Raw genomic sequence first — 27,196 nt, 5'->3', positions numbered from 1 at the left:
ATACCGAAATTATTTGTACTCCTAATACATAAATTTCCTTTTAAAATTTCTTTATTCTACCATCTCGTAAATTCACTTTGATGAATTAACAATAAACGTAAATCGTCTTTGAGTGAACAAACAGGACTTTCGAACGCCAAGAACCAGTATAATAATCAATATATATCGAATACAATTAATAGTTACAGCTGTAACTGTTATACGACTTCATTGAGATCTTGGCAAATGTTACGATTTACATTAATACGTACCATGAAACCGTGTCATGTAAAGGCAGGCAAGATATACGTAATATAGATGGAAAATTTCAGCTCGGTTTGTATAAACATATTATAAGTTATCGTTTCTCAGTGATTTTTAGATGTAATTCATTATTGTGTTTACAGATCATACAAGTTTCCCTGTCATATTTCAGTATGCTTACTTCACTACAATAGTCTCTTACACAGCTCAGAAAAATTATATGATGTTTTCGTAATATAAGCTTGGACAAACGCATTAACATAATGATGGCTGTCTATTTATTTATATATGTCATAGTATGTTAGTTGAAATACTTGATTCCTAGAATACGTTTCGATATTTGTTGTAAGTAATGAAAACCTATAGTACACATGCCATGAACTGTAAATTTTTAAATTATTAATAAATATCAGAACATAGCCCTAGTGTCCTAATATCTAATCCGTCTATTCAAATTAGGACCAAATAACGATAACAGCAATCCGGCAGTATATACGAGGTCTTTTCAAAAAGTATCGGGAATTTTGCATTTTTTCCAAAAATTATTTATTTATTCATGAATATCTACTTTGTCTCCTTCCAAGTAATCCCCATCAGATGTTATACACTTGTGCCAACGTTTTTTCCAATCCTCGAAGCACTCCAAAAAAACATTTTTTTAAATTTTGTTCTGCTCCTCCTTCGATGCCTTTATCTCTTCAATCGTAGCGTAGCGTCGTCCTTTCATGTACCTCTTCAGTTTTGGGAACAAGAAAAAGTCACAGGGGGCCAGGTCTGGGGAATACAGCGCCTGCGGCATCATTAGTGTGTTGTTTTTGGCCAAAAATTAGCGCACATCCAACAATGTATGAGCAGGGGCGTTGGTACGAATTTCGCGGCGACCCGTCTCATGCCCAAATCATTAGTAAAAATCGAATGGCACTAACCAATCGATATGTTTAGATTCTCAGCAACTTTTCTAACGGTGATTCGACGATTGGCCAATAGTATTTTCTTCTCTTCATCAATGTTTTCGTCTGTTGTTGACGTGCTCTGGCGTCCGACACACTCTTTGTCGTTCACATTTTCTCGGCCCTCTGAGAATATTTTGTACCACCGATAAACGTTGCTTCGGTCCAAGGTAGCTTCACCATATGCCACAGTCAACATTCGGAATGCGTCCGCGCACTTAANAGATTCTTTGATCCATTTTTTGGAATAGGCAAAAATCGAAGACGAGCCAAAACACGTCCAAGCAAAACAGCTGTCAAAGATAAACTGAATATTCAAAATGGCCGAACTTGTCGGCATAAGTGAGGGACATGAGTACCAACATAACGCCACAAAAAAATCGAAAATCGAATGTACGTAACCCACGGAAATTGAAAATTCGGTATACTTTTTGAACAGACCTCGTATATGTCATCTGTTAGTTATATAAATATATAGGCGTTAGAAAATCGAAGTTACATGTCACTAAATGGTATTTCCGTCACTTTTGAAAACATATTATACATTTATTAGAATTTCACCATAAATTTAAAAAAATATAATGCAATTAGCATTCATAATGTTTAAACTTTCGAGCAAAATAAATGTTAATGCTAAATAAATGTAACTAAAAATATACTTAATACATGTATTATTATGATAATTTATTAATTTATTTTCACTATAGGGTTACTTTGTTACTAATTGGGATCTTATATCATTACATCTGATAACAGCAATTTAATCCTTTAATTTGTTCCATTATTATTAATAAAAACAATCAGGAATATTGACACTGAATTCAATTTATTGAACAATGGCGAAAAAAATATACAGGGTGTCCGGTATATTTTATACAATCGCTCATGTGCAGATAGAAGGAGTTAAACTGATAGAAAAAATAAAAACTATTATGCAAAATTTGCAATAGCTAACGAGGAATTAGTTATCTTATCTGAGCTATTGGGCGCACGAGAAGTGATAAGCCGAACCATAGACATTGAAAGAATAGACCGAGCATAAAGCACGAGAACTGAAGATCAAATAGAAAGAGATGGACAATAGATGCCGTGTCTCTTTCTCTCTCTCTGATGCAGAAAGAGTGGGGAAAGAGAAGGATAAGAAAGAGTAAGCAGACAGTTAAGTACTCGATGGTTCACACACCAGAAAATTTATATAATAATGAAAAAATTAATGGTGCGTGAACGATGGAATATTCAGCTGTCTGCTCACTTTTTTGCTCCTATTTTTTTCCACTCCTTCCTCATCAGAAAGAGAAAGCCGCACAGCATTTATTGTCCGTCTTTTTATATCTTATCTTCACTGCTTATTAGAAAACATGTTCCTTCTATTTTTACTATGTCTATAGGTTAAACATATAGAAAGAAAGACGTCTTCGACCACGTTTGCGAATCGCGTCTCGCCGCGTTCCTCCACCCAAAGCTATGAGGAGCATATGACAGCAATGAGAAGAAACACAGATTCTGCGGAGGAACACGGTGAGTCGCGATTCGTAAGTATCACAATTAAGCATCGCTAAAAAACATATTTTTTCCTATATGTTGGGTCTATCGCTTCTCGTACGCTTATTAACCCAGAGAGAACAATATAATTTCTCGTTAACTATTGCGAATTTTGCATAATGGTGACTAACTTTTTTATCAGTTTGCGACGTGCGTGCGTTTCTCTTGTTTATTGCTCGGAAACGTCGCGTTCTCCTTTTCGGTCGCTAGGTTCTCCTTCGCGTCAGAGGGATCTCGAGTAGTCAGCTTGTCGTGGTGGCGGTAGCCCCGGAGCGGATCGCCGGATTGCCGGGTTCGTAGTAGTATCGTGAGAGATCGTTTTGATAGAGAAACAACGATTTATTTGTATTTTAAAGGCTGGTTGATGGATACAAATGGCTCAGCTGCGGCTGGCAGCTCCGGTTTTTTAAACCGTCTTTGTCGTTTGTCAATAGATGCGTCGGAACGTGTTGTTTACAAACGTCGGTCGCGACGCGTGATGACGTCTAGCCTATTTCAGATTCGCGGTAGATGAATTCGCTGTAAATGGGTTTGCGGCTATGTATACACGGCGACTTATATTCGAGTATCGCGGATGGGTATACAATCGGTAGCGTCGCGTAGAGCGGGCGCGGTGTTTTAACGCGTCTTGTTGTGCCGCGGTGCACCTGCTTTTATGATTACGGCGCTTTAATGGTGCATCGGAGAATGCCAGACGATGGCTATGCGCAAGCGGCCCGGAAACGAAAGCACTTTCCGATGCAACTTGTTCCCAGGGGAGCGGAGCACAACCGGCGCTGCGGCCAGGAGGCACCTAGCGGTATCTGGGGGCACTCTTGCATCGGTACGCTGTTTCCCTCGGGTGATGCGGTGTTTCGGTGGTTGCGGTATACGGTGCGTAGTCGCGGGTATTGTGGACTAGTGCCCGGCACAGTGGCAGCGCAAGAGTCTTCTCGCAGGGGAGACAAGACCGAGAAGGCTCGGCGAAGACGGCGAAATAACATCACCCCGACTTGTCGTGTTTTCCTCTACGATGGCACTGTCCAGAAGTTCTGCTCCCCCAGTCTCTACTTACAAACTAACACACGGCACATTCTTTTGCATTCGGCGCAAGGAGATTAGTTACGCGGAGGACATGATGTCCGCTTGAGGTTTCAGAGACGAGGCCGAGTGGACTCGGTGGAGACGGCGAAGTCGCCACTCCGGACTCGTTGGTTTCTCCCCAAACGGTGGCCGTAGGGTGGATAGGACCGGGTTCTCTTGGAGAAGACGTAGAACATACCGTCCCGAATGATAGATGGAAATCCGATGCCCGCGATTTGCACGGGAGAGACGGCGAACTCACCACCTCGTGCCTACCGGAAGAAAGTAAATCGAGTGCGGCTGTGTACTCGCAGTTGGGACGGCGCACACACAGTCTTAGTTTCTCGACCTTGGGATCGGGACCCGGTAGAGCTTGTGATCTCTTCGATCTGGCTAACTCCGGTGGAATAGGCCTCTATGCTGTGACAGATCGGGCTTTTATACAGCATTTCAGCTGGTGTTTTGCGGAAACGGCGCATTTGTTTTTGTTTAGACGCGCACGTGATCACCCGTCATTACCACGGTGTGACACGTGCGCACCTTGTGATAGTTTGTGTGGCACAAAGCGCCGGTTGCAGCTTGACAGATAGTTGGTCAGGTCATGAGAAAGCCAATGATATGTCGGCACCGTTATAAGTTTAACCCCTTCTATTTACATACGAGCGGATTGTTACGTTTGCGTAACGTTTTGTACGCCAAACAATCTTTCTTGCATTAATTTATAATTCACCATCGAATATGTAGTCTACTCGCTCATGCAACCATTTGTGTGTTACATAATATCTTCTGGTTAGGGATACCACGAGGTATTAGATCATTGTTTCGGATGAAGCAATCGGCAGCGATAGCGCCGAAAGAATATCGAGTGTTAAACAATAGGGATACCCCGAGGTATCAGATCATCGCTTCGGATGAAGCAATCGACAGCGATAACGCTGAAAAAATAATAGTTCTAATGAATGGCAAGAAAAACCCATTTGACTCATTTTTTATGGCGTAAGATGTACCTTACCCCTAATTGGGTAATGAGGAACCTGCGCGGAAGTGTCTCATTACCTACCTATAAAAGGTGACGCAAGAAGCTGAGGGAAAGTTTTTTGCCCTCGCGACTCTCTCTCGGCTTCTACTTTGAGTATGAATTAACTCAGAACAACTGCTCAAACGTAAATAAATTTAATTTTTGCAACTCTTTTATTTATCAACCTACTTCAATCTTACACACACACACTCACATACGCGCTCATCCATATCCACAACAGCATTCACACAGCCTCGTCCATCCCAGGGTAAATTGGTTAAATCCATTGACCCATAAAGGACATTTACACTCCACACAAATCCTCGCGTTTGCAGCGCGATTCCGTATCTTTCAATAACCCAACATCCGCGTCCGGGACGTAACAGGATATACGAAACATACCGGACACCGTGTATATATGGGAACATCGCGTACTATCCTATAATATGTTATTGATTTTTGCAGAACAATTGATAATAATATTCAAAGCATAGCTGGTTATATTCCTTTGTTTCTTAAATAACTTGTAAATTTTAGTAGTCATTTCTAATTAATGACTCTAAATAATGTGAATATTTATTATTACAGAAAAGAGATTAAAATAGGTTAGTTTGAATGTAAATTGTAATAATACGGTATCAATTTAACCTTACAATTATCTCATGAAATAGCGATTTACTAGATATAAGTTGTAAAATAGTCAGTACGATTGTTATGATAATACGATAATTTTGTAATCAATCACTCAAATAATCTTTATTGACACAGTCTTTGTGTGCGTATCGCTTTCGCTTACATTTGATGCCAAACAATACCATTTTTTAATTATTTTCTCGTAATTGCACTCCACCGTGCTAAGCAGTTTAAATTGTCGAACGTTAGGTTTCCACGTGGGTTGTTATTTCAATCTTACTAGCTCTAAAATCGATGTGAGAGCGTCGGAATGAGGGAAAGTTGGGGAAAAAATAAATAAATTAGGAATTCCCTTAGGGTAATGTAAATGTTTCAATTTATTTGGTTCGCACAAAAAAAGGTTGTGGTCACATTCCAAATAATAACTGTGATTTAGCAATATAAAGACCACAGTTCGTGCGACTTTGCTACGGGTTTAGTATATGTATGAAAGTGTAGTGAATTCACAATTGATTATTTACGGTTAGTGCAAGAGCGACTGAAACAGGCTACCAGACTAACTTCATTACGTCAAACGAGAGAAAGAAGAAAAAGTTATGATAGTGGCTCAGGACCGCGTTAAAGCCAAGGGATAACGGCAAAAGCTATCTCGTATCCCATGAGAGAGAGAGAGAGNGAGAGAGAGAGAGAGAGAGAGAGAGAGAGAGAGAGAGAGAGAGAGAGAGAGAGAGATTACAAGTAAGGCTGAAGCTTATAGCAGCCGTTCGCAGCATAGACCGTGTATGCGAATATTCACACAAATTAAAATTTTTGTCAAAAGCTGCGGTGGTTTGTGTAAACAAATATTAGTAGTTTTACATCCCGTGGAATGTTACCCGTTAGAAAAAAAAATGGTTTATTAAAAATATGTAATCAAGAGTAATTTCTTGGTTGTATTCGATATCTTGTATCATATTACATTGTAACTGCTTTGCAATTGTCCATTGTAATTGCGACTGAATGATGAAATGTTAGTATGGAAGATTTTAAATGTGAGTATGACTTACGCACTGATATATACTCTTATACTACAGGGTGCACTAGCTAAATTGGAACTAAAATTACATTTTACTCTAAAAGTCGTTTATTAAATAATAAATTAAACTTACAAAAACTGGATTGCATATTTTATTTATGGGAGACTTTCTGTAAACTTTCGCTCTATATAACTACTTCCTGTCTCGATCACCGCCTCAATCCTCGGCCTGAAACTAGAACATGCTTTCTGTATTTGATCTCAGTCTATGTCTGCGAATGCCTGTTGATTTGAGGTCCGTAGAGATGCCACATTAGGGTGTCCCGACTTATTACTGACTCTCTCAACAACGCTCAAAACGTAGTAGTCTAATGAATTAAGGTTTGAACTATTTGGGGGTCAAAACGTTTTTGACCAAAACGTTTCGACATTGTCAGAGAACCAGTTTTGAATCAAGTAACTCGTGTGAGAGAGTGCGCCGTTTTACTGAAATATGTACGGCCTTTTTGAGGCTATATTCTTCATCCAGGAATTTACTAACATCGATAAAACCAGCATGTATACCTCTTCTGCGACCGTTTCACTCTTCTTAAAGAAATGAGGCGGCATAACGTCACCATCACTGGAAACGACGCTGAGCGCGTGGATGTTCGCTAGAAATTTTGTCTTAGCTACAACAGAGATATCTTCGGGGTCTTGGACGAACCAACGGTTGTTCCTACGACTCACCGTGACATTTACGGTGAAGATCTTTTCCTCTGAAAAAAATTTGAAGCGGCCAAATGCTTCGTTCTTGAGCGAGCACAGCAACAAGCGGCAACGGGCAAATCTCTTGATCTTCGCATCTTCCAAAAGCATTTTTCGCACTTTAATGACGTAAGATGTGTATCTTAGGTCCTCCTCAGCAATTCTTCGCATGATGGTATTGCTCACACCCAAGATCGAAGCCAATTTTCGGAGCGATTGAAATCAAATCCTGGGCTTTTTCCAATATTTCAGTCCTTGATATCCTTTCACGTGAATATTTCTTCCTTACCGAATCATAGGAGCGTTCCTTGGATTGCTTAGTCGAAAACTTACGAGCTACCCGGGAAATAGTTGATTTCAAATAACCGAAGAACCTCATAATTTCATGTGGCGCATGCTCAACGTAGAGACTTTCGACAATCGCAATTCTTCGGTTAAACTCCAAATTGTTTGTGTTGAATCGGCTATTTTTATTTCATGACTGTTTTACAGATGTGTGTGCATTATTCTAATGCCAACTAGTGTTTACTCAGGAAGTAAAAGTTAGCGAGAAATTCAAATTTAACTTAGTCCAAATTTAGCTGGCGCACCTTGTACAACCGTAATAATTTATCTTATGTAATAATATTAATTACTTTATCAAATACTCACTTTTGGTAGGTATCCAATTTTTCTATCATTTTAAGCACATTAACTTTTTGAGCGAAATTATTACCAAGATTTTTAAAATCTTGCATCGCTTAATCAGCTGTTACGTCTCGGAAGAGCATGTACGTAACAGATATCGCATACTCGCGCACTCGCGAGGCCTAAATGTACTAGCAGGTCTGCAGATCAGGACAAAGTCCGGAAAGGCCAATTTACTCCGATCGCAGAACGTACGTAAGGTGGTTTTCTATTTAGGTCATAGAACTTAATCTCTTTACCTGAGATAGAACCGTATGAAAGTGTTGAAAGGGGAATTTTGATTAAAGTAATTGAAAGCAAATGAATGAATAAATGTTACAAACTTAGTTAATTTTAAGGCATTTTGAACAAGTTTAGAGAGTTTATTAATTATACTAGTAACATAATTTGCTCCTCACATGGATTAACAATAGTGATAAATTGATGAGAAAAGACATTGTAAAAAATGTAATATTTAAAAGGTGAAACGATTAGCTAAAGTTAAATAATGAGAAATATGCCTTAACATCAAACAAACTTTTATAAACCAGCATTATTGGAATAATGCAAATAGAAGATGAAAATCAAAGTAAGATTAAGTAAAAAGTAATCCGTGTAACTTAATGTAATACAATCGGATTTAACGTAACAAGAATGTTTAACATATTGGTATGGTGAGAATAATAACTTTAAATAATACAAGGAAGATAATAATTACGCTGTGTATGTATGTGTTTAAGTAGTAAAGTGGAATGGAGTTTGGGACAAAATTATTAAAAATCATATATAAATATGAAATTGAAACTTACAATTTAGATGGATCGACTGTAGTGAATAGTACGCAGAACATGGCTGTGGTCGGACAATTAATACAAAATATTAACCCTTTGCGGTCTGCGCTGTATTCGCAATTTTGTCCCAGCCGGTCCGCACAGATTTCGCCAATCGCTCATCCGCTTCGTACCGTTTATTTTGGAAAACATTTATGATGCTACACCGCAGATCTTATCTTATCTCTTTTAACGTACGATGAAGATTCTGTCAACGTCGACTCTGCCGCGTCATAGGACGCGTTGGAACGAAACGCGGTATCGAGTGCTGCTCGACATAGGACTTGTTGAAACGAAACGCTGTGTCGAGTGACGCTCGACATAAAACCGCAACGTGTTAATGCACATATAAAGGGTGGACCATTTTAATACATCCAGTCGAATATTTCGAAAACCAAGCCCGAGAGAGAAAAATTTTTCAGACAAAAGTTGTTTGGTTTCGAGAGGACCATAAGGCGGTATCATTGGTTTGACCTTGAAGAATTATTTGAAAGTCACATGAAGGTCACCTCAATTTTTTTAAATAGTATTCTCTACTTTTTATTACATATTCTTATAGCTGACCTCGAGAGCTTTCCAAAACACTATAAGANCCATTAAAAAAAATTGAGGTGGCCTTCATGTGACTTTCAAATAATTCTTCGCGGTCAAACCAATAGTACCGTCTTATGTTTCCCTCGAAACCAAACAACTTTTGTCTGAAAAATTTTTTTCTCCCGGGCTTGGTTTTCGAAATATTTGACTGGATAGATTAAAATGATCCATCCTGTATACATGAGGACTAACGTAATGACTGTAAGGGTAACAAATGAAAACTATTACGTAAACAAAACTTTGAGATTGGGTATTTAATCCGAGAATGAGAATACGAGAATGCTAAAAACTATCAGATTTGTCAAAACTGCTAAAATAACTGCAGAGTACTGCTAGATATTTGTATTGCCAGATACTGCTAAAGAACTGCGGTGTATTGTGCAAGGCGGCAAGAGAGTAGGGTTTTTATAGAGAGAATTTTGAGAGTAGCAGATTACAATTGCCAATGAAAACAATTCTCGTGGAAGGGACATGTGAGGGATTGGGAGGTTTCTCAATAGGGTTTTAAGGAGAAGGTAATGACAAAGGCGCAGAAGACAGAAATTGACCACTCCTACGATTAGGGAGGGGAATCTATATTTGTTAGGAATGTATTTTTTTTCAAGACGAAAAGTGAGTGGAGGACGTGGTCCATAAAATGCTAGCAATCATAAGAACACACGCAAGACGAGTGGGTGAGTAGGGGATCACTGCGTGTTTGCTTTGCATTATTTGCAGAACAGATGTGTTGGGAAACATTAGGCGTATTTTGTGCGTTAATAAGATGGGTTAATAATATCTGATAAAAAACTTTTGGGTTTAAATTATATGACGGACCAACGTTTTTACACATCCAGTCGGTTTCTTATGCTATGTTTCTAGTCATACTACAGTTTTATCGCAGAATTGCCACCTGGCTAAATGCGTCTGATTCCCAATGTAAGAGAACAAGATTTTGTAAGAAATGAGTATAGAAAAATTCATTGTCCATAAAATATGCGGGACGTAACCCAGCTTCTATATTCTAAATATCTGTAGAATTTTCAAAATCATTCTGAAATACATTCTGTTGTACATCATCATCCAAACATTGCAGTACCAATTTTTTTGCAGTTTTAAATGCTTTTTGCAATTCTTCTAATATTTCGTGATATTGCAATGTTCTTGTAAGATGTAATGAAACGGATGTAATGAAACGGAGATGTGTTGAAACGGTTTAGTGTAAGTTTGAAACCCATTCCTAAGATCCTCTAATTATCTCCAAGATTTAAACATTAATAATAATGAAAAGAATCAAACTTCTGGTTGGGTATTAACCTTACATTTGTAATTATTAATAAGGAATTCATGTTGTTGTCGTTTTAAATAGCAACCGTTATCTATTTTATTGGGTTTAGTAAAAAGTAATTTCGTATTTTTAGGTGAAATTCAAAGTCAAAATTTTTGTATTAAAAAGTACCTTTAATGAACAATGTACGCATCGTTTGTTGTGTACATCGTTTTGTTCGATAACTTTTTGTCATTTTTCAGACAAATAAAAGATTCTATCTTCCCAGAACTTCTCAGTTTTCTTGGCGAAAAACGGTTCAATATGCTTTTTGCAAGCCTCCGAAGAAGTGAAATTTTTCCATTGAGGGAATTCTGCAGAGACCTGTACAAGTGAAAACCTGATGGTGCCAGGTAAGGTGAATGCATAAAATGAGGCAAGACATCCTAGCCAACCTGCAGAAATTTTTGCCAGGTTGCCAAAAATCTAGGGTTCGAGGTCTTTTTTGTCCCTTTTGTTCTTTCAAGCCATTTTTCCTATGCTTACCTCATACCTGTTTGAAAAGATATTATGCGCAAACTGGTATAAACGTAAAACGTTTCATAATCGTAAGACGTTTTTTAAACTGTTTTATAAACGTACGTAAAACGTTGAAAAACGTTCATAGAACATAGTTACCGTTCATTATCGTTTGTCAACCGTTCCATTGCCGTTCGTTTGTTAGTCGTTCCTTTTGATGTTTTTTAATCATTTGTCAGCCATTTTGCCGAGCTTCGTTTATTTGTGTGAAAATGGTGCGGGCGGATCGTTGCGAATCAGGCAGGCAAATGCGGATAGGTGGGAGTGGACCGCCACGGGCAATCGAACAGGAGTTGCTGGATGTGTCCGTTTACCGACCACTGGAGGAATATCGATCGCTTGAAAAATATCGACTGCTGGAAGGGATAACGACGGTCGGCAATACAGTAGTGACATCAGTCCCCGCGTTCGTGACGTCAGCCCACCCTCGTGACATCAACCGCCATACCTACAAATTCTCCCCTTCTCCCGCGCCACGTCCGCCCCCGTGTACCTACAAGCTCTACCCTCTTTCGCGTGACGTCAGTCTCAGCGCCCTAAGTGTACTCCCCTTCCCCGCACTCCCCTCGGTACTCATGAGTAAGAAACCGTCTGTTATACCTACTATATTACCAACAAAATTTCTTCTACTGAGTCGTTGAAAATGTTGGAGGAGGTGAATGAATTAGCATTATCGAAAACATGAGCACACAAGTGGTACAAAGTATTCAAAGAAGGCCGAGAAGTAATTGAAGATTTGCCTTGATCCAGTCGACCTTCAACGTCTTCGACTGACGAAAACATCGACAAAGTAAAGGAAATGGTGATGCAAAATCGTCATTTAAGCTTAAGACAGATGGCTCAGGATCTGGACATGTCTCACGAATCCGTTCACACCATTTTAGTTTATGTTTTGGACATAAGACGCATTGCAGCATGGATTGTACCAAAGGAGCTGAATTTGTTTCAAAAAGAGCACCGCAAACAGGTTGCTGAAAACATGCTTGAACAAGCCAATTCGGATCCTACATTCATGAAACGCATCATAGCGGGTGATGAGACGTGGATTTATGAAATTCACATACAAACCAGCTAACAAGCTTCGAAGTGGCGCTTCGATAACGAGTTGAAACCGAAAAAACCACGTCAAAGTCGCAGGAAAATCAAAGTCATTGACTATTTTCTTTGACTATCGTAGTGTCCACTCGGAATTCCTTCCGAAGAGGCAACTAGTCAACAAACAATATTATCTGGGCGTTATGAGATGTTTGGGAGAGAATGTTTGCCGGAAAAAGCTACCTTTGTAGAAGAATAATTTTTTAATTTTGCACCACGATATTGCGCCGTCCCACATATTAATTCTTTTACGCAAATTTTTGGTCAAAATGTAACGAATGCTATCAATGCAAGCAGAGTATTTATCAAATATAGCCCCGTGTGACTTTTCTCTGTTCCCCAAATTTAAATGACCGCTTTGTGGCAGAGGTTTTAAGTCCATTGAAGCCATAAAACAAAATTCGCAGAAGGAGCTGCAGGCCATACCAAAAAGTACTTATAAGAAGTACTACTACATGGGCTGAAATGTCCCGGGATTTTTTAGTAGGTGACGCCACTACAAAATGAATATGATTTATTTCGAGAGGTTCATCTGTCACTAGTTTATGTGTGAAGTTTCATGACATTTCGTTCATTCGTTTACAAGCTACAAGTATTTAAGTGTGGCTACCTTCGCCTTGTAAAAAAAAATGGAAAAACAGGAATATCGCATATTAATCAAACATTGTTTTTTTATGGGAAAAACTCCTGAACATTCAATGAAATAATTGAAGAAATGTTATCCCACATCTGCTCCTTCGAGAACAACAGTTTATCGATGGTTTAGTAAATTTAAAATGGGTCGTACAAGCACCGAAGACGCACCTCGCTCTGAAAGACCAAAAGAGGCTACGAATGCGGAAATCGTAAATCAAGTGCAACGAATTATTTTGAGTGATCGTAAAGTGAAGTTGCGCGAGTTAGCTGAGGCCTTTGATATCTCAAAAGAACGGGTGGGATACATTTTGCACGATGTTTTGGATATGAAAACGTTATCTGCGCGATGGGTGCCGCGTTTGCTGACCGTCGTCCAAAAACAGCAGCGAGTTGATGATTCAACTGCCGGTTTGGCGTTGTTGCAGAGTAATCGAGCGGACTTTTTTCGACGTTTTGTGACGATGGATGAAACGTGGATTCATTACGATACGCCTGAGTCCAATAGGCAGTCTGCAGAATGGCTGAAAAGCCACGAAAGGCGACCAAAGCGGCCAAAAGACCAACGTTCGGCCGAGAAGGTTTTGGTCTCCGTTTTTTGGGATGCGCATGTCATAATCTTCATCGATTACCTGCAGAAGGGAAGAACAGTTACGGGAGAGTATTATGCAGCGTTATTGGACAAACTGAACCACGGAATATAGAAAAAACGGTCCCACATAGCGAAGAAAACTGTTCTGTACCATCACAATAACGCACCATCACACACGTCCTTGAAAGCGATGGCCAAATTGGACCAATTACGATTCGAATTGGTTGCTCACCCTCCGTATTCTCCAGATTTGGCCCCCAGCGACTATTATCTGTTCCTAATCCTCAAGCGGTGGTTCCAGGGAAAGAGATTCACATCGAATGAGGAAGTCATCGAGGAAACCAAGGCGTATTTCAAAGGCTTGGACATTTTGTACTACAGAAAGTGCATCGAAATGTTGGAAAATCGCTATACCAAGAATATTGCACTCGAAGGCAACTATTTTGAGGAATAAATATAACTTTGCCCAAAAAGCGCTTGTTTTCATAAAAAATCCCGGGACTTTTCAGCCCATGTAGTATTTCGTCGACTAAATATTTATTTATTGACATATGCGTATTGCATCAAAAGTACCCTATTTTGAAGGCGACAAAATAAATTTGGATTTAAATCGATATTTTATGTTTCATTGAACAATGCCCGGTATTTGTTTGACAGAATCTATTTAGTTGAAGTTATAACCATGAGTTAGGCCACTCCCCAAATGAGTCTCCACCTTGACGTGGTGGAAGGGCTTACGGTTGCATGCGGGTCTACCTGTCTAGAATAGTCACACGTGCAACCAACGAAGAAGGACCCTTTAAGTCAAGGTGTTAACGACCTCGCCAAAAACTGCGTGGCACAGGGAGAGCTATATTTTGAACGGTGCCTCCCAGATACTGGGCACCCTCCGGGTAGTATAATACGCGCCAAGCCACGGGTCGCGGCCGAGAGCCTGTGTGAGACCGCTAGTCCGCATTACTCGTAGGATTAAAAATTAATTATGACACAATTAACAAAAACAGTTTCAACTCAGCTCTCGAGGATCTAACTGCTTTATGCGGCAAAAGCCCAGAAAAACATAGTGCGGGGACGGAGAAAAAGACCCGTATTCGTTATAGCGGAGCCGCTAGACGTCGTTATAATATAACGTGGCGGCTAGAAGCGCCCATCACAAGAGACGAATGCCTCCGCGGAGGTCCTATCGCAGGTGGAAGGGTGCGCCCTCGCGAACATATAATTGATACAGCGGGTCTTTTCTCTTCTACATATTGTATAGCGGAGACCGCGTGCCTCCGGCGCGTGTAAATTTTCGAGGCGAGCCCCGCGTCCCCGAAACGTGTATAGTCCACATTCCGGATGGCGGCGAGAAGAGGAAAAAGAGCAGATCAAGCACCACTCGCCAGGTAGAGAAGCGGAGGCAGCTAAGCAACGTGGATGGACCTTAGCTGACTCGTCTTGTTTTTCTTGGGTATCGGAGCTTCGTTATCGACACCGCTTACGTTGTTGTGTTGCGTCATTTTTACAGCGGTACAGCCGGTGAGTCGAGGACGTGCACAAGAACTGTTCGAACAACAGGCCAGAGTCCCGGCATCGAGCCTAGCTACCGAGGCAGGAGGTGAGGCGGCGGAACAAGGAAGTGGATCGGCCGTCGTCGGCAAAATTCCGACTGTCGAAAGAAACGAATTGCGGAACGATGAAGAAGGGCTGACCTGGTTAAAAATTTGCGAGTTCCTCTACCGGTTTAGTCTTGCGCTTAACGAAGTTTGGTGGCGAGCAAGCAGTAGTCGGAAGGAGTGAGAGCGAGAAAGCGAGAGAGAGAGAGAGAGCGAAAGAGAGAGCCAGGGAGAGCAATAGAGAGGGCCAGGGAGAGCGCGAGAGCGAGAGAGAGAGAGAGAGTACGTGCTCAACGAGGAGGACGAGGGTCCAGGAGCATCACCAAGAGGCAGTCGCCTGAAGTTCGATTTTTGTAAGGCCGCCCATCCGTATCTAAATTAAATCGCATTGCGTGGGTCGTCTGTTCGGTCGACCGCCGTGCAACACTTCCGACAGACTTGGGGGAAGTAGCGATAACGTCCACTAACGTCAAATAAAATCCGTCGGTGATTGCGTTGGGGTCGTACCAGGGGATCTCCTCCCGCGGGTGTGTCGTACCGTACCGTTCTCTCCACCTTGGCTCGGCTGCCGCTCGAAAAACCAGCCACCCTACCGGTGGACATCGCGATCACGCCACGGTCCGGGTCTCTAGAGATTAAAAATTTTACATGCGAGACGCTATCGTTTTAATGCATTTTGTTATCGTTACTGCTAAACCGTAATAAAGGCAACCACTGCAATAGCGAAACCACTGGCCTTGTGCTCTTGTTTCTCTATTCCGACCTGACCTGACGAACCACCCCGCCTCCGACTTAACCTACCCAGGAGCTACCGGTCCCGTTCGGGACAAACCTAGGTCGCGAGAAAGAACATATCGGATTCGAAGCGCTTCGTCGGTTATTTTGTTTTTTTTCTATTTTCGAGGGTGCGGCAAGTCCGCATCTGGCGTCCATTCAGTTCAAAATAATTGGTGACCGGAAGTCGCTCATATGTTCCGGGTTCGCCCGACGCCTTCAAAGATACGTCGATTAGGGACGATGCAATTATTTTTAACTACACCGATGAACAGTCTGCCGCCTGGCTGAAAAGCCTGACGTTGAAATTTACGCTGAAGAACAGAACTTAGTTGCGTGCGCTGCGAGTCGATAAGCTGCCAAACGGGCGACACCGAGTCGTAGTGAACGTTGAGAATCCGAGAATGCCTGTCAAAGGTATCTTAGAACTCCTTGACAGGCAAAATCTAAGGAACGACTGGTTAGTCGCAAAGGGGAGCGAAAACAGAAATGCCATGAGCCCTCACTTCGCTGCCCTTGTAAGAGAAAGTGAGACACTGAAGGCTTTAAAAGACCTCAACTTCAAAACTTTCTGTGGGCTAAACCAAGCAATCGTAAGGTTGATTGGGGATGACCGCGGGAAGGATACCAAAAATGGGGATCAGCCGGAACTTGCTTAAAAATGGCGGGCTACGAGATTCGCTTTTTTAAAAATTGATTTGCATTACAGCATAGATGCCTCGGCCATTCCAGCCAGGAGCATGGCAGTGATAGGGACAAAACCAGCACAAATAGCACATATAGCACTGGTGCAAAAGCCATGGCTAATTAGGCACAAAATTTGGTGCCTAAATAGCTGCGGGAAAATCCTTTGTGTAAACAACAGGGGCAAAGTTAAAACCTGTATTATTACAAGCAACGTAGGGGCCACCTTCCTAACAAATTACAGCAAAGGTGATGTAACTTCTGTACAAATAAAAGTCAGAAAAAAGGATGGAGGATTCCTGAATCTAGTCGTAGGGTCAATATATATGCCCATCAATGCGGGCGACACTCCTCCCTCCAATAAAATCAAACGACTGGTCGCGTCTGCGAAAGCGGGTAGACTCGAATTGCTCTTAGGTTATGATGCAAACTCCCACCTTTTGGTGTGAGGTAGTACAGATAACAACTCGAGAGGGAAAAGCCTGTTCAGCTACGTTGTAAGCAGCGGGCTGCACATTCTCAATAGAGGCAACAAACTTATCTAACCTTCATGGATTCTCGTAGATAGGAGGTTATAAACATTACCATTTGTTCGAGCGGACTTCTGGATGGTGGGGGACTGAAGGGTATTAGAAGAACTTTCCGGGTCGAATCACAAACAGATACTTTACGCTTTACGACAATTAGTAAGAATAAAGGACTAGAAACCCGAGAGCGACTCATTGGGAGGGATATAGGACTGACCTTAATCATCGGATCCTTGAGGCCCTAAGAGATTTCATAACTTGAAAGAACTGGAACTGGCGGCAGCGAAAGTTAGCGACGCCATAAAAAAACTCTTTTGAACTAAATTGCCGACTTAGGTAGAGAAACCCAACAGCCCAGAGCCCATGATGGAACAGAGAGCTAGACAAGCTCAGGGCTGTGGCTAGAAGAAGCTTCAATAAAGCGAGAAAGCTCAAAACCAGACATATATGGGAGAATTTCAAAGAAACTTTCCGATTTTACAAAAAAGAGATTGTGAAAGCAAAAAACAATAGCTGGAAGAGTTACTGTGAAGACATCGAGAGCTTGTCAAAAACCTCGGGACTGCACAAGATACTCAGCACAGAAGAAAATACTTACTGGGGCTGTTTAAAGTTATAAATTGATACATAAACAAGAACATAGGAAGAATTTCAGGCTCATCTTATGCAAAACCACTCTCCGGCATTTTAACCGTTTGAGTACGGGAGAATTTTCTTATGCATATGCTAAAAGTCCGGGATGAAATGCGTAGTATGTTTTTTTGGGAAACAATGAAAATGGTTATAATTACCACTAATTGTTACGTAACAAGTATTTTTGATAAAAAAAAAATTTATTTTCACTTATAACAAAAATGTTTTGCTGCACAAATTCCATGAATTCCTTTTTTGCATATAGCGCAAATTAAATTAGATCATTTAATTCCATTATCATTTTTATTACTGCATACATTACACTGCCGCAAATTTCGCCCAGGCAATTTTTCTAAAGAAAACTTGTTACTTATTGGTGATGTTCCTGTGGCATTTTTGCTTGCTAACCATTCCTCCGCTATAGTGTCAATAATGTTCGAAGTAAATTGCAGTCTATTTAATTTTTTACCACGACAATTTTCAGAATAAATTATATAAGCATTTAGCACCATTCTGGCAAAAATGTTAAAAACAACTTTCTTCCAATATTTAAGAGTTCGCCTTTCATCGAGATATACATATAACATTTTGTCGGATTCATCAACTCCGTTCATAAATTTGTTATAATTGTAAATAATAATTGGTTTTTCCTTTACATACTGAATATTTCCTTTCTTTTTTGTAACTGTTATATTTCCTGTTCTGCAATTGGTGGAGATCAATATGACGGGATTTTTTTTAGATTTTTTGTCTCGGTAAGAGCACATAAGTACTTTGTCGCTTTTGAAATACTTCGGATGACCAGTTTGTGCAAATTTTGCTTCATTTGGAATTTGCATTCTATTTCTCCGGATGGTGCCAGTTAGATATGTGTTTTTCTGTGACAGAGCTTCGGCAAGGTGAATGCTTGTGAAAAAATTATTTATATATATATGGTATCCTTTATTCATGTAATCTCCTAGTGTTAACAATTTCTCAACCACTACATAGCCGAGGCCATTCTTTTTTATTTCATCTTTATCATCGTTTGACTTTGCACCTTGATAACAAAAAAATCCCAAACAATAATTTGAAATAGAATCACACATCATCCAAAACTTGATTCCCCATTTGTGATGTTTTTTGTTGGGAAGATACTGCTTTATAATAGAGTGACAATGGGTACCAACTAAAGATTCGTCTATACTCATCTGACAGTGTGGCGTATATTGTTCTCGGAAGATTTTATTCGCGTAGTCCACTATGAAGTTGAATTTACCACACGGATTGTAATTTGGATGTCCTGATGGCGCTAAACTGTTATTGTCGACCAGGTGGAAAAACTTCAAGATCAACTGAAACCTATCCCTAGTAAACATTTTGCCAAACCACGGGATGTTTCTCGAACCTTTACTCCAATAGGACTTTATTGATGGTCGTTTTGTAATGCCCATTTCAAACAGAACCGCAACAAATGCTTTCATTTCTGTAGTAGTTACTGGCACCCATGATTTCATGTGTGAATGTCGTCCTAATCTTCTTCTGGAATTCAAAAACTGCTCGGCATAGCGATTCGTTTCTGTCGCCATTGTAGTGAAGAGCGAAATTGAAAAAAATTTATTGAAATATTCAATTGGTTTCGCATCAGGAGGAGGGGCATGCTTTGGACCAGGTACTTCAGAAAAAGTATTCGATTCGTTCGAAAAAATTGTGTCCACGGGTAAAAACTCATCAGTAATATCGTCATCGGAGGTACTTGCAGTTACTTCATCATCATCACTGCTATCACTAATAACTCGTAATCTCTTAGAACGAATGATGATGTCACTTCCACTATCACTTTCAAGGTCATTACTATACTCTTCATTATCACTTCTCATAACATAGTCACTTTCAGATGAATCAGAACTTGACATGGTTATTTCGTAATTATCAGTATAACACTTGGTAAAAAAATGAAAACAATTTCTAATTCCTATAAAACAACGAAAGGATTTTTCCTACTAATAAATAAATAAATAACACACAGTGGTAAGCAATAATGTACCAGAGCCGTGGATTGTGGTACGGTAGAAAAAATGAGCCAAATATTTTCATATAACTCTTTTTGGTACATAAATAATTTTTTTGTAAGAATTATCTCTTGCCCTTATAGATCTGGTGATGATTTCAAAAAAATTACAGTCAAAACATTATATATCCTTTTACATTGGCCCATTTTCTCTACTGTACCACAATTCACAAGCTTTACTGCATTACTACTGTATATTATTTTAATTCTTATATTGCTAAAAGTTACAACTGAGTTAAATGAATAAAAACTGCTACTGATATTACTACAACTGCTCTTAATAATGGCGTAAAGTATACTACCAACAGCAGCGTCTTCGCATTCTCGATACAAAACAAGAGAAGCGCTATCGCGCTGCGCCGTCTTTTTGGCATACAACAAGTGAAGCGCGATAGCGCTTCCCCGGACTCAAACGGTTAAAGGATCTCGTCAGTTCATATTCGCGCGGTTAGAAAGGGGCCAAAAAATTGGGACCTAGCTGCGAAAATTGTACAGTCGAAAAGATGAAATGATCTGTCAAGGCTTTCAAACCCTACAAAGCGCCTGACAGGATGGTATCTACTCAGTGCCACTTCAAAAAGGCTTCCAAGAATCTTGAGCGTCTTAATAAAGATCTTTAGGACGAGTATAGCCCTAAAACATTCCCCCAAAGCCTGGGTGGACACGAAAATGATCATCATACCAAAACCAGGTCGAAACGGTCACGTCCTTACAAAAAATTTTATATCTATCAGTCTCACCTTTTTCATTTTGAAAACGTTGAAGAGAGTATTAGATAGATATCTGAAATCAACTTCGCTAATGGTAAAACCACTGGTAAACTCCCTATAGTTACGTCTATAGGGAGGGCAGGTCCACAGAGACTGCTCTACATCACCTAGTGAGCGCAGTGGAGACCCAGTTGAACGCCAGGGGATATGCCCTGAGATGTTTTGTAGACAATGAGGGAGGCTTGATTGCACCTCAAATAATGCGTTAAGAAAGCCATAATAAATCACGGTGCACCAGAGGTACTGATCGAATGGATAGAAAATATGCTGACCACCAAGAACCTGATGGTTCAATTTGAGGAAAAGATGCTGCAGGGCAGACCAACCCGTGGCTGTCCGCAGGGTGGGGTGTTGTCCCCCACTCTGTAAAGCCACGTAGTCGATAAGTTTCTGATCAGTCTAGAAGAGGAAGGTTTCCAAATCTATGGCTACGCGGACGACGTGGCTGTGGTGATCAGGGGAAACTGCTTGGAAAATCTCAGAGAATGAATGGTGACAGCTGTGAGAATTATTGAAAACTGTTGCACAATGGAGTACTTGGCCAACAACCCGTCTAAGATAAATATTATGATTTTCACTAGGAAATATAAACCAGAAACCATAAAGCCTATTAAGTTATGAAGAAAAGAAAGGAATTATTATTCACAAATTGTGTAAAGTATCTTGGAGTTCTGATTGACCCATAACTAAACTGGAAACAGCACCTACTTAAAATTCTATACATTCATGTAAGCGTGTAGAAAAGCCATGAAAAACCTGGGGCTTAAAACCGAAAGTGGTCTAATGGCTATACAACGCGGTATTATTACCGAGACTAACTTATGCTTCTGTAATATGGTGGCCAAGAGTGAAGTGGATGTAGATTAGGAATCTACTGAAAAGCCTACAAGATGGTTTCCTGAGGGCTACGGTGGGGGCTACAAGAACCACACCAACAGAGACGCTAGAGATAGCACTTTGTATGTATCTATTGGATCTGGCCATCTGCGGAGTAGCAACCAATACAGCATACAGACTGAAATGCTAAGGTGAATAGAAGAATATCAGATTGGGACATTCTAGGCTCAAGTGATTAAATTCTCATCTATTCACAACAAAACAAGACAGGACCCACAGGAGAATGCAAATCTCGAAGGATTCAAATTCTTGCACACCAACAAGGAAAGGCTGGTTGACACTAAATAAAATAAAAAACCGAAACATAAACTACTGATTCACAGATGGCCCGGGGTTGACCAATCGATTCGGGGCTAAAATATACGGGCCAGGTGAGAAATACAGGAAAAATATCTCTCTGGGCGGGCTGGCCACGGTGTTCCAAATCAAAATCATAGCTATTCTAAGAAATGCCAAAATTCTCATCTCATGAGAGATTGAAAATAAAAAAATCGCAATTTGCATTGATAGCAAAGCAGCGAAATCAGCGCTAATTAAGACCACCACGGAATCGTCCTTGGTATGAAACTGTATGACTGCGCTCGAGAAGCTTAGCAAAGTCACCCTCATGTGGGTGTCTGGACATGAAAGTATACACGGCAACGAGATGGCAGATTGCCTTATAAAGTGGTGCTCTGAATGTGACCTTATTGAGCGGGCAGTTGGTCTACGCTTTATCATAAGTAAGACCATCATCAATTACAGATTGTAGCTAAAACACTACTCAAAATGAGAAAAAGCAGGGGATTACCGTCTATCGAGGCTGATTATGGGAAAGCCTTCTGTGAAAAGAGCAGAAAAGCTAACAGCGATGAGCAGGAAAAGGCTGTGAACCACAATTGGACTGCTGACTGGTTATGTGGCCCTAAGAGCCAATCTACTCAACATGAAAGTTGCAGAGGATGATATTCGTCGTCTCTGTGGAAACGGCGAAGAACATAATATTCATATATTATAAAACTGCCCCGCTCTAGCGCTCCTCTAAAAGATATAAAGTGTGGGGGAGGGCGTTTATAGAGCTCAAGAACATCTAACAAGTAGAATTAAAGAATCTCACTTATCTAATCTCCGATCAAAGGTTATGGTGCGGCCTTAAAATAAAGAACGGTGTGTTATAATGCAATGGAAATTCTTTTAGGTTGGTGCATATGAAATATTGGATTTTCTTTACATGTGAACGTTGGTCTCCCTGCTTTCGTTTATGCTTATGCTTTTTTTTTGCATAACCTCTTTTACAGTAGTACTGTGCATTGCCACAGTCATATTTTAACAAAGAAGATTTTTTCAAAAGTGTGCCCTTTTGTTATCTGTTTTGAATTTTGTACGGATATGAATTCAACCGATATTCGTGTAATTTTTTAAAATCAATATAAACTTGGCAATAATGCTGCAAAAGCTACACGCAATATAAACCAGGCGTTTGGGGAAAATACTGTTAACGAACGAAAAATGAAGCATTGGTTCCAAAAATTTTGGTCTGATAATTTTTCCCTACAAAATGAACCGCGAGGAAGATCCAAAACGTCTGTGAATAATGATGTTCTGAAGGCATTGGTGGAAACAAATCCAACTGTATCTACAAGGGAGGACCGAGAAGTACTTAGCCTACAAAAGAAAAACGAAAATTTTGAAAAGTGGCGATTTATTTCTCAACATAGTCTTTTTTTAGATCGATACACTTGACCCAGCGATGCTCCAACTTTTTTAATCCATCTGAAAAATACGTTTTCTCGAAGTCTGCAAAGGCCTCAGTGGCGGCGATGACCTCCTCATTCGACTCAAATTTCTGCCCGGCTAGTGACTTTTCAAGTTTGGAAACAAAAAAAGTCGCACGGGGCCAAATCTGGAGAATACGGTGGATAGGGCAGCAGTTCGTAGTCTAATTCGACCAATTTGGCCGATTGAGGAGGTCATCGCCGCCACGGAGGCCTACTTTGCAGACTTCGAGGAAACGTATTTTTCAGATGGGTTAAAGAAGTTTGAGCATCGCTGGGTCAAGTGTGTCGAGCTAAAAGGAGACTTTGTAGAGAAATAAATCGCCACTTTTCCAAAATTTTTGTTTTTCTTTTGTAGGCTAAGTACTTATCGGTCTGCCCTCGTATAAGGCAACTTGCTATCAGAATAAATGTCGACCATACAAGAATATTGCGACACATTCCTGAAATTGGCAAAGTGAAAAAAATGAATAAGTGTGTATCGCCCAATACTTCTCCACGACAACGCTTGGTCGCATACGTCGTACAAAACGATTGCAAGATTAATTGAGTTAAAATATGAATTTTTGCAACACCCAGCTTATTTACCAGATCTTTCGCCAACCGATTTTCATTTTCTTAAACATTTAGAACTGTTTATACGAGCTAAACACTAAGAAAATGAAGACAGAAAAATTCCATATCAGAGTTTATTGATTCCAAAGAACAGAATTTCTTTAAGACAGGCATTTAAACATTAAAATCTCGTTGGGAAAAGTGTATTCAAGCAAATATACCAAATTTTTATTAAATAAACAACTTTTGAAAAAAGACATGCAGTTTTATATATTCAATTAAAAATCCAACATTTCATACGCACCAACCTAATACTAGGTGTACCGGTATGAAGTGAGCGTTTTTTGTGAAAACAAAACACTATTTTTTAATGGGAAAATAAAAAACATTTTATTCAAAGTATTGGCCATTGCTAGTTACACATTTTTCCCATCTTTCAGGCAATTTGTGGATTCCACGCCAATAAAACTGTTCGTCTTTTGAAGCAAACCAATTAGTCACCCAATTTTGGACTTCCTCGTAGGAATCGAAGTGCTGCTCAGCCAATGCGTGTCCCATCGATGAAAACAAATGGTAGTCGGAAGGAGCCAAGTCTGGTGAATACGGCGGGTGGGGTAGCAGCTCCCAGCCGAGTGCTTTGATCGTATCCTGAACCAGTTTTGCTTTGTGTGCAGGTGCATTGTCATGGAGCAAAATTACCTTGCCGTGTCTTCTGGCCCATTCTGGTCGTTTTTCGATCAATGCATAGTTCAAATTGCTCATTTGTTGTCGGTAGCGATCTGTATTGACGGTTTCACCAGGTTTTAGGAGCTCGTGGTACACCACACCTTTCTGGTCCCACCAGACACACAGCATTGTCTTCTTGCCGAATCGATCTGGTTTTGCAGTCGAAGTTGATGGTTGTCCCGGATTAACCCATGATCTTTTCCGTTTAGGATTCTTAAAATAAATCCATTTTTCATCGCCAGTAACAATTCGATGCAAAACTGATTTTCTATCGTGTCTTTGAAGCAAAATTTCACAAGTGTTTCTTCGGTTTTCCATCTGTCTTTCATTCAATTCATGTGGCACCCATTTTCCAGACTTTTGGATCTTTCCCATAGCTTTTAAACGGTCAGAAATTGTTTGTTGTGCAACATTTAACATTTCTGCCATTTGTGTCTGACTCAAAGTGTCATCTTCATCCAATATTGTTTGCAATTCGGTGTCTTCAAACTTTTTTGGTGGTTTTCCACGTTCTTTATTTCTCACATCAAAATCATTATCTCTGAACCGTTGAAACCATCTTTTGCATGTTGCTTCTGATAGAGCATGATCACCATATGCCTCGACAAGCATTTGATGCGACTCTGCAGCACTTTTCTTCAAATGAAAACAAAAAATTAATGCTTTCCGCAAATCATCATTTTCTGGTACAAAATTCGACATTTTTAACACGATGAAAAAATATGATGTTGTTTGTTCAATAACTTGATGTAAACTGAATATGTTTGATAGATGTCATAGAAACCAAACAAAACAAAATTAAGGCCCGTTCAAAATAAATGTTCCCTATCGAGACATTTGTATTTTGACGCTCACTTCATACCGGTACACCTGGTAAATAACCTTAAGATCTGCTTATAGATCCATTCACCAATATATTTCTGCAACTATTACTAGTACTACTACTACTACTACTACTACTAACCATAAGTACTCGGAAATGTTATTTATTAAAAAAATAGCTAATACGGCTAGCTAATACGAATAGGTAATACGAAAATATCAGTATACACTGGTAAAGAACTAATTATACGAACGATTAGTATTTACTGTGACTTGTGACTTGCTGCTTTCTGAATTTCTTGGAGAGGAATTTCACTCTTCTAAGTGTAAAGAATAAAATGTGGTCATTATTTAAATAAGTATAAGAATAAAATGTGGTCGTTATTTTTAGATTTACAAAAGAACGACAGCTTCGTTCGAAATGGTTGAATGCCTGTAACTTATCCAAAGCTGATGACGTCTCGAAGATGTACATTCGTTCAAGATATTTCAAGGAGGAAGACTACAAAAAGAGAATAAAACTAGGAAATTACTTTGGAAATTGGCTACTACCAGGAATAGTTCCTTCAATATTTTAATAAACATTGCTTAAAAAATGTTGCACATCAGCGATAAAGCAGTTCAATGTCAGAACATATTCATCGGGGATTTGTAAAATGTATCATTTGAGGGAGAGATGATCACTAATGATATGAACAATGAGTCTGCTACAATTGTAGTTGTAAAATGAAGTATCATGAACTATGTACATTGTTAAAGGAAACCGCAGAACGCACAAATAATGAGAATACATCAAATAATGAGAATATTTCAGGAAAAAAGGGGAACATCAATAAAGCACCTGATGATAATACTGGAGGTATTTGTTACAGATATAATATTAATAAAATCTTGATTACCGTAAATTAAAATTTGGAATTTGAGAAATTGTACACAAACATCAATGTTTGTTTTTCTTTGTTGCGAGTTGTGGAAATTAAAATGATAAAATTAATGTCTACATAATGAATAATATGCTCCTTTTATTTCAAGTTTGGAAGAATAGATTGAAGTATGAATTACTCCTAAAAACGCAAAGTTGCAGAACCACGCTTTGTTTCAGAAATTTGTGTTTCTAACGTTGCAACTCCCAGATTAGCTATACGGGCAATTGCACTTATAAAGCGAAACGAAAGCGAAGCGAAACGACGTCAAGAGACGGCACAAAATTAATGCATTCCATCGCCAAAAGCGGGACTTGCTGAAGCGTATCACTTTTCGGTAAGGTATGGTAAAACTCTTATAACAATCAGGATTAATGTTTAAAAGTGCTATAGAAAGTGTACTACTAAAATATTTGACATAGTGAATGAGAGTTCGGCACCTTTAATTACATTGGAATAAGTCATTGACGATTCATCAATTATATGCGTTAATTTAAATATCATTAAGTGTGCTAACTTAAATGAAATAGCTTTTAAAGAGTTTTTTTTTGTCGCAACGTAGCCAAATGAGGATAAAGAAAAAAAATTGTACAAACAATGTTAAACATTACATTTAATGTTGACCAAGTTTGTTATAACCGGGCATTACTTCATTCACCTTAGTTGTTGAAACGCCACTGAGAACACTTCGACAGCACTATGAAAGTAAAGCACCGTGTTACAAGGAAGCATCGCATTGCAAAAAAAGCACCGCGTTGCACATTCCGCTACACGGGTTAGCACAATACGTATCCATCCGATTATTGCTAAAGACATTCCCCCTAACGAAAGTAATTGGTAACTATATAAGACTATATCAACGATGATTTTGAATAGTGATTCGTCCGCATTCTCCGTTATCACATCTCGCGCTGTCGCATATTTCGTGTTACCGCTACCCCGCGCCATCGTAACCGTACGCAGCGCAGGTTAGGGACAAGGTTTCCACCAATATAAGAAATAATACATTATGATTTTCTCAATATATCTGTTTATTTTCAA

The 27,196-nt window shown here is 39.7% G+C and overlaps 1 protein-coding gene across 1 annotated transcript; it reads right to left on the bottom strand.

Moving 5' to 3' along the window:
• Positions 1-17,939: 17,939 nt before the first annotated feature.
• Positions 17,940-19,553, bottom strand: LOC106741157 (piggyBac transposable element-derived protein 4-like). The gene has a single exon (XM_014612871.1). It carries the CDS (start codon positions 19,551-19,553, stop codon positions 17,940-17,942), a length of 1,614 nt encoding a protein of 537 aa, XP_014468357.1.
• Positions 19,554-27,196: the final 7,643 nt, after the last annotated feature.

This window comes from Dinoponera quadriceps, unplaced genomic scaffold (assembly GCF_001313825.1).
Source record: "Dinoponera quadriceps isolate SergipeBrazil2010 unplaced genomic scaffold, ASM131382v1 scaffold635, whole genome shotgun sequence".
Classification (NCBI taxonomy): domain Eukaryota; kingdom Metazoa; phylum Arthropoda; class Insecta; order Hymenoptera; family Formicidae; genus Dinoponera; species Dinoponera quadriceps.
The sequence above is the reverse complement of the archived record's forward strand: the minus strand, read 5'-3'. Positions and strand labels throughout refer to the sequence as shown.